The sequence below is a fragment of the Trachurus trachurus genome (genome assembly GCF_905171665.1).
Source record: "Trachurus trachurus genome assembly, chromosome: 1".
NCBI classification, from domain to species: domain Eukaryota; kingdom Metazoa; phylum Chordata; class Actinopteri; order Carangiformes; family Carangidae; genus Trachurus; species Trachurus trachurus.
The window spans coordinates 20,094,456-20,114,992 of NC_139891.1; the positions used below are offsets into that span (position 1 = coordinate 20,094,456).

Below are 20,537 nucleotides of genomic sequence, written 5' to 3' on the forward strand. Positions count from 1 at the left end.
CTCTTATTCCTCCTCACATCTGTGTGGTTTTAACTCTACCATTTGCTGTCATTTGTGAGACGATACATTTCAAACTGTCCACTCAGCTGAGTTTGTTGGATAGAGCAGCAGTGTGTCTGACAACAACTTATGTCAGTTCAAATGAAAAACAATAGCCAGCAGGATGAGAAACCTGCAGTAATCACCTTCCCAGGGAGCCTGTGTCTTCCATGTCTCTAATTCCCTCAAAGCACAGGCAGCGATAATAGTTTACATCCATGACAGGCAGTGAGAGGAGTGTTGTGGAAACACACCTGTTTTTACCTGAGTGACCTGTGTAACATGGTGCTGTCCCTCTCTGTCTCGCCCCCAGGAGGTCAGTAATGACGTCATCTGGGTATTGTCTGACGCCTCACATTTCCTAACCACATTACCATGGCAACCGGAAGAAAAGGTAAGTTTGTGTTCATATGTGGCTTTCCGTGTGAGTGCTGCTGCTATCGAAGTTTGGCCTCATGAGGCGAAGAAAAGAGGTGAAGGAGAATTCAGAAGACTTCAGACACTCCTGTCCTCCCACAAATATTAGGACTGAATTTAAGTGACATGAAAAGAAAATACAGGTAGAGACAGTTGAGCCATTAAAAATAGACACTGAACAAGAATAAGGAACTGGACAAGGAGGTAGAATGACATTCATAGGCAAGCATATTGTTTACTGACATTGACTTTTTTAAAATACATTTTTAAAAGTTGTACAGAAATGGCCGTTTGTCCTGTTTGTCGCGCCGAGTTGTCACGAGCTGCAACACGAGTTTACCCGAGTAAGGAAAACGAATTTGATTGGTCATTATCGAGCGGGCGGGACAAAGCTTGGGGCGAGCCCGAGCTCCATGTGTGTGTGTGTCTCAGACGTTTGAATGACGGATGACGGAGCCAATATCAGTGGCTGATGAATCGTGAGCAGGCTGACGTATAATCCGTGTGCCTGCATTATCCAATGCGAAAAAAAAATACCACACTTTCATCCCGGATTTAATCAAAAATAGAATTTTGCACAAAGTTTGGCCTACATTGTCTGATAAATGAGTTATTACACTAATGTTAGGACCCACAGTGGGCTCAAATTCAATTTTCTTTTCTGTAGGCCTACACCTTTAAGTAGGGAAATGTATCAAGGAGGAGAGTTAGGAAATGTTATGTAATATAATGTTTATGAACATAGTATTTTGTTATGAGCAGTAAATGCAAAGACTTGGATGAGGCGAGACCTCTGTCCATGGATCTGGAAGTCTGTGACTGTATATAATTGTATATAAGCAAACATAAAACAGATGTTGTTTCTCATTATGTTGCTGCCACAAAGAATTGTCAGATTGCATTGTCTCCTTTCCTTTCTTATAAGACAGCCTGTAATTTCCTATTCTAAAAGAGATAAGATGGGAAGCAGAGATGATTTTTTTCCTCAGCAGTTAGAGAACTGGACCAGTTCCTGTCATGACTGCTGCTCAGATACTTTGGCCCAATCCCAATGTCCACGCTCACAGACTCACAGACCCACTGTTAAACCATTGAGGGAATGAGGGATCTCTAGCAGCCATTTTGAGCCCTTGATGCACACTTTCTGTAAAGTCCACATTTCTGCAGATATTGCACTAGAAAATTAACAGAACTGTTTGTATTTATCTCTCCTGATAACATTATGATACATGCTTTCATGCTTCTTCTTTTTTAGATCTGATTCAACATTAGTAGGCTATTTTGTTTACAGTGAGGGCGTGAAGGAAAGGACGAGTGAAGGTCAATAAAGTCTCAGAGGGGGTTCATGTCTTAAGCCTCATGGAGACTTGGAATTGAGCCTTGAGATCATTTTACTTCATTTGGACACTTCCTAAGACAAAGAGAGCTGCTTTAACAAAACCTACCTTGAACACCACGCTACACTTTGTTGTAGCATCAGCAGGCGTTTCTTAGGCATTGATTTGTTTGATGACTTATATCTTATATTTTCTCTCTGTTGCCAGGCTCCACCTCCAAAGCAGGTGGGGTGCGCTTCCCTGACGATGACGAGCCCCCTGGCTCTCCAACGCGGAGAGACGACCAATCAAATCTCTCTACTCTCATCGCTATCCCAGAGAAGGACGGCAGCTACTTGGTCAAGGTATGTCATAATATGCATGCACTCATTTGCACATGATTAAGTCACACGTTCACAAGCCTGACAGGAGAGTAGGGGTGTCATCAGGATAAAAAGATATAATAATATAATATATAACATGTAACGTAATAAGACGCCACAAGCCGAGAGGTTTTCAAAAACAGACAGATAGAGCCGAGACTGCTGCTGTGCATCCACTTGCTTTAAACAAAGGAAAAATTATGCATGTAATGGATGGTGAAGAGTCATTATTTCAGGAGTATACTATGATATAACAATACTAATGGGAAATTGTGAGTTATGTAATGTCAAAAAAACACGTATTGTGAACAATGGGTGTTCCAGATAAACCAATCAGCTACCTGCAGAACAAAGATCCAAACCTCAGGAGGCCGGTTGGGTCATCTCTATTTTTAGTCTCTGTCCTACTTCGGTTTGGGAGATAATCAGGCTCAGTTTTGGGACTAGTAATATTCGGTGGATGTACTGTACAAGGGAAATATAATACTGGATGTCCAGGATTCAGCTTTGTTGCATCCCAACTGTTCTCTGCTGTCGTGGTGGTTTCAGTGAGCTACAGACAATCATCAAATAATCACTGTGTTGTAGGAGCTATACATCATTCAACTTCATACATTATATTATGTATATATATATATATATATATATATATATATATATATATATATATATATATATATATATATATATATATATATATATATATATATATATATATATATATAGTATATTATATATTGGAGGTGGCAAAGGTGAAGGCAATAGTCTTTATATTTCAGTGTAAAAGAACAAATCTGTATAGTCTTCATCTGCATAAGCGATAGTGCTGACATATAGAGACATCTGAGGCTAGAGCCTGAATGTTTGAATATTAAATAAGTAGCCTACATCAGTGAATGAACCAAATGGTCATCAGAAACAGAGGAATAAAAAAAATAGTCAATAGAATATTTTGTAAGAAAATGCTTATACTGTATAGGCTTATACCGTAGGCATACACCTTCACAACAAGACACACACACATCAGACACAATATGGAATAAAAAGTAATAAGTGTTAAACAAGTGGCAAGGCCATTATCAGGCTGAGTAATATTGGAGATGATTCACATTACAATCTGTGATAGTAACAATAGCTCTACTTTTCACTAAACCTCCACCCCCCCCAGGCTGGTTTCCTGAAGAGCCACCACTGTTACGAGATTATTTTCAGCGTCCCAGATGTGCCCACAGTGGGTAAAGACCTCTCCTGTGTTCCTTCCTCCTCTCCGAGTCGAAAGCCCCAAAGTCTCCGGGTCCATCGTATTAACTCCACATTGGAGGGTGAGTTCAGACATCAGGCTAACAAGTGGGCTGGTCAACCAAAGCCTTTATTTATATAATAATAATATAATACAATGCAGTATTCAGTTGAAACAAAGCCTCATAACCTCACCAGTGTTGGAGCTGAGCGGGCACTAATATCAAAGTGTTTTTCCTTTGGGAATATGTGCTCAGTAGTCACAGTTCTAGGCACTTGGCTTGCCTCAAATTTGGGGCGGGGCCGGGGTTTGGGTTTACAATTGCATATGGGAAATAAATTGTTGTACTAAGTGCTGTACTCCTTACAATAAAATACAATAGTATTCAAGGTTTTCTCCTTACCCTGGCCGCATAAAGAATCACTTAAAGACAGTTGAGATTAGTTGGTTAGAGACTAAGAGGAAAAAAAACGAAGTGCCCGTCTGGTTGTATCTGAACTACAACATGGCTTTGTGGTCATCAATGAAAATGATGGACAAGACTAACCATGACCCACCATCAGAGGAACCTGACGGACCCTCAAGTTTTGCTGTATAGATTTAATCAGCAGTTTGTGATTTGCTTTAGTGTCTAGACCTGAATCATGTTTGAACCCCTAAACCTTTGGCTGTACAGTATGTGTTGAAATCACTCACTTTCTGTGTTCATTTGAACATGCTCACATTTAAGCTTTCCCTCCCTTTCTCTCCAGGAATAAAGGTCACATGTGAGTACAGGACTCACCAGGAGGGAGTTCTGCAGGAGGAGATCACACTAGCGACCAGAGGGAGGAGAGACAGCGACTTAAAGATCAGACTCCAGGCCAGAGTCATTGGTAAGTGTGAGCATACAGCGAGATCAGTCCCTCGACCATCATGTGTTGTGGCATTGTTTGGAGCCTTTATGAATAATTTCATACAGTAGCCTACCTACTCTTTTATTTTTATTCATGAACTAGCAGTGTTTTGCTGTAAATGTCACAAACTGTAACACATATTCTCTTATTTTTCCAAAAAATTGTGTTTGGTATGTGACGATGAGCTTAAAAAGTTAAAAACATCAGACATAAGGTCCTTCTTGTGTGCCACATTTACACCTGCTATTCAGAAGTCTTTGATTTAGGACATCAGTAGATCCACTGGAAAACACATCAGCCCCTATTAACACCTTTCGTCCTGTTATTCACACAGTCCTCTTTTAAATCCTTGTGTGGGAGGGGCAGCAAACAAACACACGAGACACTCGTCACACATCCAACAGAAAAACTGGCCAAAAATAATCAGACCCAGACTTTTCCTCCACACCGCTTTGTCTCTGTTATGGGGTAGTAGAATAATAATATAATAAAAACAATTACATTCTGGCTGAAAATCAACTTTTTTGATTTAGTGTAATGAACCTCACTGACACAGTTTCACTAGATAAATGATTAACATGCAGTGTTTTTCTCTCTTCATCTCTTCGTCTGCCATCTCACCATCCCCTTCATCCATTCCTCTCTCTCTGTCCAGACCCACATCATGGGACTCCCATGTTATTGGAGGGGGTTAAATGCCTGAGTGCTCAGAAAGACGCCCACACAAAGCACAGCAGTGATCGTAAGAGGATATGATGAAAAGATACATACTATCCATCCATGTAAAAATCCACTACTGGATCTGGGCACCAAACTGCATTGCCCAAACCAGAAATAGCTTTTGACTGGGAAATTTGGGGTCTGTGATGCTTTGTTTTACTTTTGTAGAACTCCCAAATATTTGTTAGAAAATAACAAATACTGCAATTAATATGGGATTTGTTTTTAAAATTGTGTAGAATTTGCTTGATAATGAGTCTTTTTGGTTAAAAACGTAAAAAACACAAGTTTGCAGCTGACAGTTACAGTTTACACAGCCATGAGGCCTCTTGTTGGAGAGGTACTGTAACCCAGCACTGAACACTAGTCTGTTTACGTGACACACACACACACACACACACACACACACACACACACACACACACACACACACACACACACACACACACACACACACACACACACACACACACACACACACACACACACAATATTAATGGGGACCAATTCCCCTCCAAGGCCAGGTTGACTGAATTTCAGATTTCAAAATCTATCTTCATTACGATAATCCAGTATCGATTCATAAAATCTGAGTTCAGTCTTTTAAAGGTGTCTGAGAGGGGTGCTCAGTGTTGACATTGCCCAGGGAAAGAGATCACTGGTTCAAATCCCGACCACAACGATCTTTGCTGTATATAATTTACCCTGGACTTTCTCCCCGTCTTTCCTGTCTCTCTTCACTGTCCTGTCAATAAAGGCATAAAAATGCCTGAACAACAACATTGATGTCCAAACAAATCATGCATTGAGTAATATGCAAGAAAACATTCCACCTTAAATCAGTGGCCAACCCTAAAACCAGGTCTTGCCTGGACTGTTACAGCAGGGCCTGCCCTACAATTATTATTGACTGACTGAGTTGAGTGATCATAGTTCCCCCATTGTTCGGTTGAATGCCATGTGACTGAGTTGGAACTTCTATTTGAAAAAGACAACACAAACAAACACACACTGAGGCCTGTATCATATGTACCACCGACTGGAAAGAAGATTCATTAATACAGTGCCATACATTGTTTGTGTGCATCGAGGGTCAACAATAGACTGATCGAATGGGGATGCTGCAGCATTTCATGTAACTTGATCTATGGTTTTAGGAGTGTTGTTGACCAGAGCCAATCACTTCTCGAACTTCAGTGACTGAAAGTGGCTACCTGCAGACAGTATGCAAATAAATGAAGAAGTAAAATCCATAATATGGAATTTGCTCAAATCTGGGAGATGTAGTCTACAGGGCCACGTTTAGCTACTACTGCTGTTTCTCATGGCTGCCACTGACTGTTTTAGCCTACTAAATGCCCCTTACTGTTTCACTAATACATTTCCCATTGACAGCTGATTCAGCAGTTTAGTTGTGCCCACTGCCCACTGTTTGCAATAAAAGCCAGCAGCTTTCTTAACTAACCCACCTGTCTGTCATCACACTTCGCCGTCGGATGACAATGGGAGGGTGTTTTATTCCTGTTTCTCAGTAGCCATAAAGGATTAAGTGGAAGACGTGAGGATTTATCTTACCACACTTTTTGATGTATTTTTAATTAAAACTGCACAAAGTGGCACATTAAAGCAGCATGATATGATGACATAAGCTAAGATGAAATGCTTAGATATTCTGCTAATGCTGTAACACAGCTCCTGCATGATTTTATGTCGTGAAGTGTAACCAAATCCAAAGCGCACACTGTTGAGTAATCAGCTCCCTGTTAGCTCTTTACCATGCAGAAAATGAATAGTTATTTGTAAGTTCTGCAATTGCTACATTGCCAAAGTTAAATTTAACAGCTGTTTACTTACAGCTGAGAAGAAAACATTACGAGCTCAGCATCAAACCTCATTCCTATACTCACCAACGGCTGTCTCCAGAGGTGGAAAGCAACCCTCTATTTTTGCTTTCTATTTTATCTTTTCCTCTACTGAAGTTAGCATGGTAGCCAGCTACTTATGGTAACTGTATGATAGTCAAAGTAGCATCCAGTTGCCCTTGAAGAAGTGGTGCTGTTCAGCCTCTTGTAACTACAATGTCAGTGCTAATGTTGCTAATGCTAATGTAGGCTATGCAGCACCAGCAAAACTTACAAGTAGCTCCTTTAAGCGATTGTTCATGGAACCTGAAAATGTGACTGGGGGCATTCATATGATAGTGCCACCTACTGGACGTTAGTTTTAACACATCATATGAAACTGTAGTCTCCTACATGCTCTGGCTTTGCTGTGGCTTCCTTCCACATTGTGGCTTGTGTCTTCACCAGTCACCATGAAAGCCTGTTGTCTGCTAACATGATGATCTTCAGAAAGGCAGTAAGCCATGAATGCAGTAGTGGATCACAGTATGATCAGTTTAAATCCTAAACTTCAGCATCACCACTTAAGGTATTATCAATCTAAGTAGCAGACGCCCTCCAATCGGTCCTCAAAGCAAATGTTAGTCACCAGCATTTGGGCAGTACATTGTTGTGTGTATGATTAGAATAGACATAAGAATAAACATGCTACTGTTTTTGAGAATTGTTAATTATATTTGAAAAAATGTCTGATGCACCACTACCACATTAGCAGGATAGTACTACATTAACAATACTTGTTTTTATTAGCAGGATAGTACTACATTAACAATATTTGTTCAATAAGATGTTTATTATTATTTATTTATTTATTTTTTTTACAATATTAAATATGTGTAATCAATCAAAACAAAATGAAAAAACACACACAAGCAATTGGATATTTTTCTCAAATCATATTCAACTGTAACAGTTTGAAAAAGCTTAGCTGAGGTGACCAGGCTTCAGAGTATGTTATTACTGAACATGAATGTTAATTTTAAGAGTTGGAGTGGAGCTTGAATGCCTGTGATCTACCAAAGACACATCGATGACCAAATGTAAGGATTGTAAAACATGTTCAACCTGTTCATTTAAGTATAGTTGATTGTTGATTGTAGCTTGCCTCCATACAGTGTTTGTCTCTTTGCACTTTACTGTCTGTTTATCTGAATGTAATTAAAGCATCCTCTCACATGTATAAATATACTTTTCTGTTTAGTTGAATTTATATTACTATGGTCTCTAATGTCTTCTGATCCTTACTTGGTAGACTTTCAATTAAGCACTAGCTTTTAAAGGGATAGTTCAACATTTTTGAAAATTGGCCCATCGCCATGATCCCCCTAGTAATAGCAGTAGGTTCGTTACCTTTAATTGTTGGTCCAAGCTGCTTTTAGATCGGGGGAGAAGAATACCGAGCGGCGCAGCTACACTACGGAGGCTAATGGAATTTCTTGGTTTTGCTCATCAAACTCAGCAAATACACAACCAAAAAACTCAAAAACGCTGTGGTGGACAAGTTGTGACCTGCACATTCACCACGCTATGAGATAATAGCGGAAAGTTGCGAGATGGAGTTGTTTTAGAGGCAAAGTCGGACTTTACACTCTAGACGGCTGCTCGGCGGAGTGATTTCAAAAGCGCCTGTTTACTGCAGATACGTCCGTATACTACGGCACTGGCTGAGGTGCGCACACTGTGTCCCTCCGACCAGTGGTTCACTGAAGAAAGTAGTTCCGAGTATTTGCTTCACTTCTCTTAACTTTCCGCTATTATCTCATAGCGTGGTAAATGTGCAGGTCACAACTTGTCCACCACAGCGTTTTTGAGTTTTTTGGTTGTGTATTTGCTGAGTTTGATGAGCAAAACCAAGAAATTCCATTAGCCTCCGTAGTGTAGCTGCGCCGCTCGGTATTCTTCTCCCCCGATCTAAAAGCAGCTTGGACCAACAATTAAAGGTAACGAACCTACTGCTATTACTAGGGGGATCATGGCGATGGGCCAATTTTCAAAAATGTTGAACTATCCCTTTAAAGACAAACTGAATAACAGTTAAAATAGCAGAGCTAAAATTGCTGTAGTAAAATAGTCCAGTCATAGTGTGAATAAACATCACTATTTAAATTAGGCTCAAAATAAATCGCAGGATCCATACTTGATTGTGTAGCATGTGAATTTTCTTACCTATAGTTTCCCATAGACACACAGACATTTTTATCTATCTTCCTATCAAGAGTCAGAACATACATTTTACAGGTGGTAGATACCTGGTAGATCAAATGCACAGTGTAGCCCAAGTCCTTATGTTGCTCTATGACTGTCAATAAAACAAAGAGACGCACATTTTTCTATTTTCCTTTTACAACTGGATTTTTATGGAGCTGTAATATTAAAATGAAAGTCACAGTGGTTAATATTACACAATTTTAATTTTAAAAAATGGGAGACCACAAACTGGATCAGTGACAGATCAAATCAAAGAGAAGATGACATATTACAAAAAAATCTACAAATGTCTGTCAGATTTTACCAATTCGCTCTCGGTATATGGCTGCAGGTAACTAGAGCTTAGGGGTATTTAACCATATGGGCGACTTACAGGGGTGACTCCCAACCTGCCTCCCCAAACAAATGAAACTTTTTATTTACACACCCTACACATTGTTCACGACACATTTTTATATTGAGGCATTCTGACCTGATGAAGCACAAGAAGCTGCTTTATGAAGTCAGTCTCTGTTGTAAGTTCAGCTTTGGTTTTAGTCTTTCGTCTTTTTTTGATGCACAATTTTGTGTTAGAACGGAAACGTCGGCTACTGCTGACTTCAGTCTTGTAGTGTTCATTGATCCATGAAACAGGTGCATCACAGAGCTCCTGGCCTCCAGTATCTCCCCTACAGTAAAAAGGTTGATATCTATGTGTAGTTTAGGTCTAGGTTCCATATTAACACTGGTATAATATCAAAGTCTCAGTCCAAATGCACACAGACATACATACACACACCTGGACAGTTATATTAGAGATTAGTGACTTTTCATTAGAGCATTTTAGTCCAAATCTGACCTTGTCTTTGACCCATTTTCACTGCTGACCCATCAGCGCCATTTGTATTTACCAGTGAGATTTACCAGGCTACAAAAGCCAAGGCTACAATTCGTTATCTGTGGCTGGCTGGCCACTCGGAAAACAGTTAAGCAAGGAGAGGAGAGTTCAAGTACAAAAGTACAAAAAATTACCTGTTCTTCATAGAACCCCAGAGAATAGTGTATTAGAGGAAACCCTAAACTACACTGAGATGGTTTTTGGTTCTGAAAGACACAAAGATATCTTCTTATGGGTCAGCACTTCTAATAAAACGCAGGGTAAGTCTAAAATATGGGACCTTTAAGTTAAGCTATTGTCTAATTGTTCAGTTCACATGAGATGCTGTGGTAAAGTTAGTTCCTGGTGTTTATCTGTCTGCCCCAGTCTCATTCAAACATACATAATGATGGAGGCATGTAAAAGCAAAAAGCAAAAAAAAAAAAAAGTTGGCTCATTTCATTCTGCCTCCAGGGGGGGGCAAATGATTAGGGGAGCCTCGTTTCTTCCTGATCTGTTAGTACAGGGGCTGAAGAATGGATGGATGATGTCAGGAAAACAGTCTGTGAAGGTGTAGATGAGCACTCTGGCCTCCACGTTGTAGAACGACAACGCTCCCTTGTCGCAGTCCACGTAGACTCCAATCCGTGAGGGTCTGAGGTTGACGGTCAGGCTGGTTGAAGGCTCGGTTCGAAAGGCGTAATCGTTCCGATCCCGCAGGCTGAGGAACCAGTAACCATTGGCAGGGCTCACTGTGATTTTTCCCTTCCGATTGACAGACCGGCACGCCACTCCCAGGTCCCAGTCTGTCTTTCCTCCCACCTGGACCTGGAAGACAGCAGTGAGTTACCTTTGATTGCAATGAGTGCATTGTCACCATCTATTAGGGTGTGGGCCACATCAATAGGGTATGGGATGTTTTCTTATTAGTGAAACAATTAGTATCACCCATGCCTAGTGGACACACATTATGCTTGGATGCCCCTAACTTTGTCATGATTTGTGACGACTTTCTGGTATTTCTCTGGCTTAACAGCAGATGGCGCAAGCTACTATGGGAAATGACTAAGTCGGAGTTTAGGATGTATGATGTTTGGCTCTGTATGTGTGACTGATCAGATAAAGTCTAACAAAACTCCAACTCTACTACTTAAACACATGTCGTGGAAATATTGGTCCTGCCGGTGGCGAGTCAAAGAACAAGACAGGAGAGGTAGCATGCACCCAAGTTTATTCTCCATTCTCCACAGAGAAGGGGAGAAGGGAACAGAACACAGAACTACATGGCAGGTAGCAGTTCAGAGTAGTGCCCCAAGAACAGAGGTTGCAGTCCCTTCTTATACCCCACTTTATGACTCTGGTTAGTTCATTACTACAAGCACGTCTAGCCTTCCCAGACAATAAAACAATCCAACAGATGTGTTACTCAACAAATGGCTACCCCAGTTGTTGGTTTCCCTATAGGAATTTACAACCTAGATCAGTTAGTAAACAAGGTTGTCCATGGGTCATCCTAGTGTCCTTTCTCTGCCCCCAGGTTTATTATGGTCAATACACAAATGTCTCCACTAATGGAGTTAACAGGATTGCTACATGGTCTTACTACAACTACTTCAAAGACTATGTTACCACTTATTACAAGGAGAATACCCATCATAGCAATTTTCCACCACACACAAATAATCACTGCTGGGCCTTTTCAGCACATTTACATCAGCTTCAAATGTGTGCACCACCCACCTCCCAGTAATGTCGTCCCGAGTTGAAGCCCTGGTGGGCCAGGACACACACCACCCGGTCGAACCGCTCAGGGTTGTCTGGTAACTGCTGATGGCGGTCTCCGCAGTGCACCTGCTTTGCATCTGCTGAGATGATGAGACGTGCGTGGGCTGTGCTGTGGTCCAGAGTGATGTCGGCTTACGGGACGAAGGAAGAGAGTGATGGTAGAAAGTTAAACAGACGGATGTGAAACTACTTTAGATAAGATTTAAACAACAAATGTCTTCTAACCCTTACCTGCATATTCTTGAACCCTCCTTGTCTCTGTAGAGAAAAGAGAAGATCGGTAATAAAGGATATATTTTATGTTTTTACATAGTGCTGTTGACTAATCAGAGTCTTACTTGGATTTGGTCTGGGAACAGATTGGTCCAATGAGGGTCGCTGGCCTGTAGATAAGACAGTAAAGTGAAGGTTTCTATCACACTACTGTTTGATCTGTAGCTAGATACATGAAGAAAGTCATTGCCCCCCCAAGAAGTTAAATACCTTGGTCTCCTCACTAGTGAATAATAATAATACAAATAAAACTATTATTACTATTGAATAAAACTATTCAAGTAGTGCAGCTGACCTCAGTTCTACTCTTTTTGAATGGTCATGAAAGCACCATCAACAGAGACAGTGACAAAAATTAAGATATTACAACAGTATAGTCGGTCAATTTTCAATGGGTTATACTGTAGCTGAACACTTCAGCATCATTCACTGAGTTCGTAGACCATTCGACCATCAGATTTCACTCTCAGTCTGAGCAAGGACTCACAGATTTCTGTCAGTTTACGCATCTCTTCCTGGATGCGCTCAGTCATTGAATTGACGGCCCTGAGAATCACTCCAGAGGTCAGCTCAGATGACACAGAGACCCCCGACCACTCCTTCGTTGGTGGAAGGGTGGACACGGCAGGGAACGTCTGTAGAGAAGAAAAACATCAGCTTTTAGATTTTTTTTTTCCACTTTTAAGGACATAGATGAAACATCCTGATTCTTCTGGTGACTCAAAGGTGCCTGTGTTAACAAGATGGCACACAATGATTTGTTGAGGCCTGGAAACAGAGAGGTACAACTGTCAAGGCTGGTAGAGACATTAAATTCTGGATTATGTTATGGAGATACTTCATGTTCATATTTTCCTTTTATGTGTGAAAAAAGCTTGAGGGATGAGGACAATTTTAGTCAGGAGCTGATGGCATTAGAAGGGTTGTTAAGCTTATGGTCCGTCCCTTACATTTTAGAGAATACAATATGTCAGTAACACACTGAGGAAACGTCTTCACATTCGGCACAAATGTGAATGTGAATGTGGTGATTAAAGATCACCAAACACCTTTTTTTGGCAATAATTCATGAATGTATACACTTTATACACTAATTATGAAAATCAAACATGTAAAAGAATAAAATGAGTGACATTTTATATTCAAAAGGTCAAAGGTCAACTCACAATATGACCATATTTCTTGTATCTTTGTATCTGTGAGGCAGTAATTCAAGTTTTTGGTTGACAAGTGTTTTTCTTTCCGTGTCTTATATTCAAAGGTAGTGCATGTGGAGCAGGGCTGATTAAGTCATCCATCCATACCTTGAGAAAGAGTACGTAGTCTTCAGACACGGCCAATTGGCTCAGTGCGGCGCTCCTCTTTTTAAGCACAGCTATCTCCTCCTCCAAGTCCTTCAACAGGCTCTGAGATCTGTGCTCGGCGGCTCGACGACTAATCTCTATCATCTAGGGTTTATCAGGAAAATATATGACATGCAGCTCAGTGAATACACCTCAAATGGAGGACTTTGGAGATTTTTTATAATGAGTCTTTTGTTATTTACCTCCAAGATCTCAGCCTGGCAGCGCTCCAAACTGGAGATCAATGAGGAAAATGCAACAACAGCTCCGGTTGTTTCTCCCTCAGCTGCAGCCTGAAGACAACAGTAATAGATATATCTGTTTAAAGGTAGTTTCAAGGCATCGAAAGTTTGGCATCACTGTATAAAATATGTTTCAAAATTTAAATACAAACAAAAAGTAGTCTCCATGTTGCTGTAGACTGGTCGACTCCCATTATCAACAATGAGTACACGTCTCTGACCTCCAAATATGCTTCCTGACACAGAATGAAAACTCGCCTGTATCTCTCGTAAGGAGTTGTGTATTTCCTCCACCTTTCTCTCTCTCTCACAGATGAGATCATTCAGTTCCACCTCTGCAATACCCAGCTGGGACTGGAGAAGATAGAAAACACACAACCAAACTGTGTCTGTAATTCACAAACACACATGTCACACAACCATGTCCAACAAATGTATAGTTTAGTATTTAGATGATGTGGTGACATATGAATAAAAAAGCGTGAGATCATTAATAACATCAGTAACATAAACCTTTATCCTTTATAAGTGCTATAGTTCCTCATTACATTTGTGTATAATACTAGTGTAAGGTGAGTTTTAGTTTTGTTTAGATTTGTTGGTCCATTATATTATTTTTCTCAGGTTTGTTGAGCTTGTGAAGAGACAATGCATATATGATATATTCTGTTTATTGACTAAGAGTTGGAAGTGAACTATATAATTCCCTATGCCTGTGAATTTAATGATGGTTGAGATTGGAGGATACAAGGTGAATAGATGTATACCGTGTGGCGCATTTTGTTGAAGAAAAAAAAGGGAGCGAGTTAGCAAGCAAGGTCTCATCTACCAAATTCTTAATTTTTTGTTCACGCACCTTCCTGATCTGCCACTCCCTCTTGGCAGGGATGATGTTGTGTCCTCTGTGGCCAGAGGCCTCCACACAGGTGCTACACAAACAGGTGTTGTCAGTGCGACAGAAGAACTCCTGACCTCTCAGGTGGATGGGACACAGAGGTAGATTGAGGGAGGATTCACTTGCACTGCTCACAGAGTATCTGTCAAAATGTTAAGATAAAATCATGAAGTTCTGTTACTCAAACTCAACTTTACTCAAACTGGACATGTTAGTTTTGTAATATCTTTTCATTTTCCAACCAAATAAGAGAGAAGTGTTCTGCTTCCAACTCCTCAAACATAAAAACCTTTTTCATTAGGATATAAATTAATAAAAGCAATATCTTAAAGATCCGATATCTAACAAAACATTTGAAGATATCAGCTTGTAATTTGGGAAAATATTTGCATGCATGAAAAAGAGCTAAACCAAATATCAATTAAATAGAAATTACATTTCCATTAGAATATTTTGGACCCTATGTAAAGGTTTCTGACACTCCTCTCAAAAAATACTCAAAGAAAACAAACAAACAAACAAGCAAACAAACAAGGGAACAAAACAACAACAAAAAACAACCAAAATGACCTTTTTTTTGTAAAAATAATTTTTATCCAGTGGATGAATCTAATGTCTGCATGTGTTTGTTGGTTGTTACTTTCAACACCCAATATTAGACCTAATGCTTTAAATTCAGAGTTTTCTTTTTTTGTTGAACTATTACACCACATTTAGTTTAGTAATATCTTTTTTTTAAAGTGCAGTATTAAAGACGTGGTTGAATCAAACCCATTTAACCCATCAAGAGTGTAGTTTGTTACCTGCGTGGTGGCGAATAGGGTGGAGGGAGATCGGTATGCTCACTGTTCTGAGACTGGAGCGTCGGGCGACTGGGATTTCGAGGTTGAAGGTCACTGGTGCGGGGAGTCGTTGCAAGTATTGCATCGGAAGATGGGAGCCGCTGAAACCGGGTCATCATCTCTGCAAACACGCCCTCTGGCATCTCGCCAGCCCTCTGGAGTTGAGACAGGGTTGGATGAAGATGATCCTCCACTCCTCCTCCTCCTCCACCAGCTCTCCTGTTCGCTGGCACCTCAGAGGAGGCCATCTGCTTGAACTGTTCGGTGATTTCCTTCAGGGTTCGGTTGATTTGGAGATCTGGTCGTTGGCCGAAGGACTCCTTACAGAGGGGACACTGGTAGGACTTTGCACCACCTCTGTTCCAGTAAGTGGAGATGCAGGCCTGGCAGAAGCTGTGGCCGCATGGTGTTGACACTGGGTTGTTGAACACCTCCAGACAGATGGAGCAGCTGAACTGGTCTTCAGACAGAAAGGCAGTAGCCAGTTCCATAGCCACCCAACGTTAAGCTGTAAGAGAGATAGTGTTGCCTTTAGAGGAAACAAAGGCATGATTCATTGTACCCGTGATATAGACTGTGCATCTTCTTGGGGCCCAAAATTTAAGTATTTTTCTTGCGAAAGGTGAATCTATGTCGAACTGACTTGCAAGCAGCAATCGGGTAACTAAAGGAAAACAAGAAGATTGCAGGAACATTAGCCTTTCCCCTTGATCACACAATCTGTGACTAGGAATCTTCTCTGGTAACTTTCACGCTCACACTAACAGTAACAGAGAAAGTACCGGAGAGGCACAAAATGGCAGAAACGCACTGATTTCTCTTGACAATGCATAGACTTATAGTCATTGTAGTGATTAATTAGGGGTTAATAAATAATAGACAGTCTTACCCAATTAGTAATGTAATAGGATGTCAAAAGAACTACACCTTGATAAGTGAAGTACCCAGACATGAAAGCACTTGCTGGTGACTCAGGGCAAGAATGAGGCAGCATGCACATAAACCCAGACACACAGACTTCATGAAACATGGACGACTTCAGAAACTTACAGAAAGGATTAGTGCAAAAATGATCTCACGTTCTCCACTTCATAGCTTGATGTGGTGCACAGACAGTCCAGTCATTATTCCACCGACAGGATAATCTAATCCTGATCCTTAAATTGAGCCTTAAACCTAAAACTAATCCCTTTCAGCCTCTAACATGATCTGTGAAAGCACAACAGCCTGCAGAACTACCTGTCAGTGTGTGTGTGTTTCAATTAATGTTTGTCTGATGCACTCAAACACGCCCTTAACAAGACCAGGGATTTCAGGTTTCGCTAGAGCACGTAGTATAGACTCTTTAATGACAGTAAAAATGTCCAAGTCATTCACACGTCTGCATTATGTCTGTATTGTATCCATTAAAAGAAAACAACCAAAGCCACACGACTGAGCCACAGCCCAGAAGGTTTTATTATAGTAGAAACAAACAAAATCAGAGCAGAGGGTAGAAGAGATGATCAAATTATTTGATTGGTTTTGCTGACAATAAGAATATAGTTTTGTCATGTCAGTGTTTTAATTCTGGCTAATTTAAATACATCGGAAAGTAAGAGAGACACTGAAACTGCTTTGTTACCACAAAGTTACAGAAGTCCAGATTGCTGGTTTAAGGCACTGAACACAGGCTGTGTGCATTTCTATGTGAGGTTTTGATACTTTTACTGTACTAATAACATTGACCTGCTTTACAATGAAACTACACAATCTACATTTACTTATGAGGTATACAAAAAAGCTTGAAGGTGTTGTGTGTGTAGAGCCCCTTTAATTTCTTGATTGTAAGTATTTTATTTTTCTTTATTTCTTAATTAACAGTGACCATTTTTGCAACAGCATTTTTTTTCTTTTATCCAGGACACGCTTTATTTGCAACAGGAGGCGTCAGCTACAGTGTCGCGTTGTGTATTTAGTAATTATAATACTGAGTCACAGAGGCGCTAAGTAAACAGAGTAATTGCTAAACTAGTTAAATTGTAGTTGTCCATTTCCTAGTTCACAGGTGAACAAAGGTGAGGGTGATAAGGTGCTGGGATCATACTCAGTTCCCAATCACGACCCGCAACAGTAAAGTTTCTGGATATTTTTGTATCTCTCAATTGGTCTGCAGACATAGGATATGCATCTGCTTTCTAACAATCACTAACAACATTAAAACTAAATTCAACCTGCTGTTTACAGATGTGAAGAATAGAAAGTATTCAACATCCTCCTCAGCTTTTTTATAACCGAAGATCTAAAATTACACACACCAACGCAGCTGCAGCTCAGGTAGAGCCAGTTTCCCATGACTGTGCTGAAAGGGGAAGGAATGCAGTTACCAACCTGAGCATAGTGATCATAGTTGGAACAGAGAAGGACTGTGGGTTTGCCCTACAACATGTGGGAGTTTAATTTCTTCAGAGTAATTTTCCGATCACTTCACTTTTCATGTTAAAATTCACATTTTGACCATTTTAGCTGAAACCCACCAAGATTTGTTGATCTTATCATGTATGTCTGCTGTATGAGAAATTATGTGACCAACAAATTCTTGGTCGTCTCATCGTCTCTTGGTCGGCTCTAGAGTCCTGGTTGTTGCAAACTGATTATCTAGGGGGTTGAGTTTTTCTTTAGGGGAAGGGGAGCCCAGCTGGGCGTTACAGTCAGTAACTTGTTTGTTTAATTAAATCTGTCAAATGAATACAGTGAAGTAGACAGTAGAGAAGACTGGGGCATCTTGTCCAATTTTTTCTTTCACTTACGTTTCTTAGTCAGTTTACATATTAAATATAATAATAAAGTCTGGTGTCCAAGTGAATGATCTTTACATTTGATCTTCTTACTGTAATATTGAGTTTTAAATTATCACATTGTATATTATATATGGTTATTTCACTTTTTAAATCTCAAAAATAGAGGCTTGTTGTGCTCATTTGCAAGTTAAAAGTCTGATTTATTTAGGAAGACTAGTGAGTCAAAAACAAGAACAACCTGTGTCTCTAGCAGTGCTCCTTATGGAGTCACTGTGACATTTCACCTGCTTTACTGCCCTCAGCATTAAGGCAGGTGTTGCGCTGCCTTTTACTGTCCATAAAATGTCAAACCATTTTTATCTACAATCTCTTTGTCTTTCTTTCCATCTTCATTTACAATCCCTACAAAAGTCAACTTTCAATAGGTAGTCTCTTTATGTTTTCTGGTCAAATGCTTACTATTATTATCATCATCATTAACAACCAAGTCAAGCTGAAATGAAAATTCCTTTTACACATTTTTTTATTACACACCTGATGCGCACCTACTAGACAAAAAACATACTTTTCGATTTCCACTTGGACAACGTGCCCCAGAGTTGTGTTTTTGAAATTGCTAGATGCAATACAAGCTAGCTTACTACAGGGATTTGGTTAGGTATCACACCTGTACTCTCCTATATTGTGTGAAACCACTTTACTGTGGTTGTCACCTGAGATGACAGTCATTCATACCACATGTAAAAAGCAAAATAACAGTGTGGGACTGAGGATTGTCCTCATAACTCCCTCAGGTGTGGGAGATATGACAAGTGTGACAACTTTTCTGACAAGACGGCCCACTCTCCCCTACAATATCAAACTCTGAAATGGAGTATAGTGGAAGCTTCAAATGGAAATACGCAGGTATGGTATCTTAAAATCGTACATATCCTACTTTTTAATTTTCCATCATTAAAACAATACTTACAACGCAATTACCCTATTTATTTGCATTCAGCCTTGCTTCAACACCTGCTCCCTGTGCACATACATAGAATTTCAGGCTTTGATACAGATGAATTTGCAATAGAGCTTCTCAGAAATCAAGACTGAAGTCACTTCCAGGCCATTTACAAGCTGCTTCTCACAACTGCTGACATTCTGATTTTATAACCATGTCATCCTCCGACAAAATCACCAAGACAAAGGCTGTGCTGTGTTTTGTCTGAATTTACTTATAAAATGACCACAGACAAACTCTGAGAGTAAAAGTAGGGTCAGTGTTTGCCCAAATGTTACTAAATATGTTGCTAAATACTACAAAAGAAGTTGTGAAAGGGGTCAGAAAGTATCTATCTGGTGATAAAGTAAGCCCTAAGAAATTGTATATAGAAAATGCAGGAAAGGATATGCATGACATTAACCTCCATTAATTAACACACATGGTGCTAATGCCGCCTATTCAGCAGACTGTAACATTTGAATCACAATTTAAATTCTTCCTCTTTGTTCTTTTGTCTCAGGTGGGGCTTTATGCAACACAGCTCTTATCTCCATCACCTGTCAACAGTGCCTTCAATCAACAGGTAGCATGTTGGGAAATCACTTGCAGGTTGAGCTCCGCCTGGTCAAACTGTAAAAGCTGTAGTGTAAACAGGCGCCTAATGTTGTTGACAAAGAGAACATTTTATCACAGTGTATGGGAACTACCTGTGTGTTATCTGACATTATTTCATTCACCTAATCAGACATGTTTGTATATTCGACTCTATAGAAACAGATTTCACTCTCCACCCATTTACTTTTTGCCACTCAAACTCTCCACAGTAATGTGCTGCGGATTATGTAACAGTGGATAACACTGACAAATGATGCCTAACTAGACACTGAACAAATACTGTGGTCAACCTTTTCTTATAATAATGAGTGCTTACACACACTTACAGTCAGTCATTTGTTATCTCATATACCTCCTTTGAACATACAGACTGTAGAAAAGGCTTTTAGCAATAGAGAAATCACATAAAAGGCTCCGGTTCAGTCCATTAGTTTAGTTCAGAGAACTGAAACTTAAAATGGCAGGAGGCAACACATGGACAACAGATTCATTGTGCTTTTCTACCTTAGTTACAAAGAGTCTTACCTGCTCTGAGGGCTGAAGAGATGATCTCTGTGTCGGCAGGTAAAAATATGAAGCAGACGTCCAAGATGTCCTCAGTCTTCTCTCCACCTGTTGATCTCAGTGCTTGCTTCTCAGCTGCCGCATTCCTTTCCTTGTTCCTTTTCTTGTAATTGTGCTGTTAACCCCTCCCACCTGGTACCCCCCCACCTGTCCAGCGGATCCAATCCAACCTGCTCGACAGGTGCGGCTGTGCAGATACAGTATGCCTTAAATCTCACTCTCATCTCTGGGCTACGA

General features: G+C 40.2%; 2 protein-coding genes across 2 annotated transcripts; one reads left to right on the top strand and one right to left on the bottom strand.

The window, feature by feature from the left end:
* Window positions 1-414: 414 nt before the first annotated feature.
* Window positions 415-5,047, top strand: LOC310989472 (adipose-secreted signaling protein-like; the record flags this gene model as incomplete). The annotated part of the gene is made up of 5 exons (XM_083976547.1): window positions 415-433; window positions 2,001-2,137; window positions 3,324-3,477; window positions 4,148-4,270; window positions 4,947-5,047. 5 exons carry the CDS (start codon window positions 415-417, stop codon window positions 5,045-5,047), a joined length of 534 nt encoding a protein of 177 aa, XP_083832673.1.
* Window positions 5,048-10,435: 5,388 nt separating this feature from the next.
* On the bottom strand, window positions 10,436-15,847 carry LOC310992886 (E3 ubiquitin-protein ligase TRIM21-like; the record flags this gene model as incomplete). Its single annotated transcript, XM_083981115.1, has 10 exons — window positions 10,436-10,804; window positions 11,717-11,892; window positions 11,993-12,019; window positions 12,100-12,144; window positions 12,522-12,669; window positions 13,339-13,482; window positions 13,581-13,670; window positions 13,878-13,973; window positions 14,476-14,656; window positions 15,318-15,847. The coding sequence occupies 10 exons, from the start codon at window positions 15,845-15,847 to the stop codon at window positions 10,436-10,438; spliced, it is 1,806 nt and encodes a 601-aa protein (XP_083837241.1).
* Window positions 15,848-20,537: the final 4,690 nt, after the last annotated feature.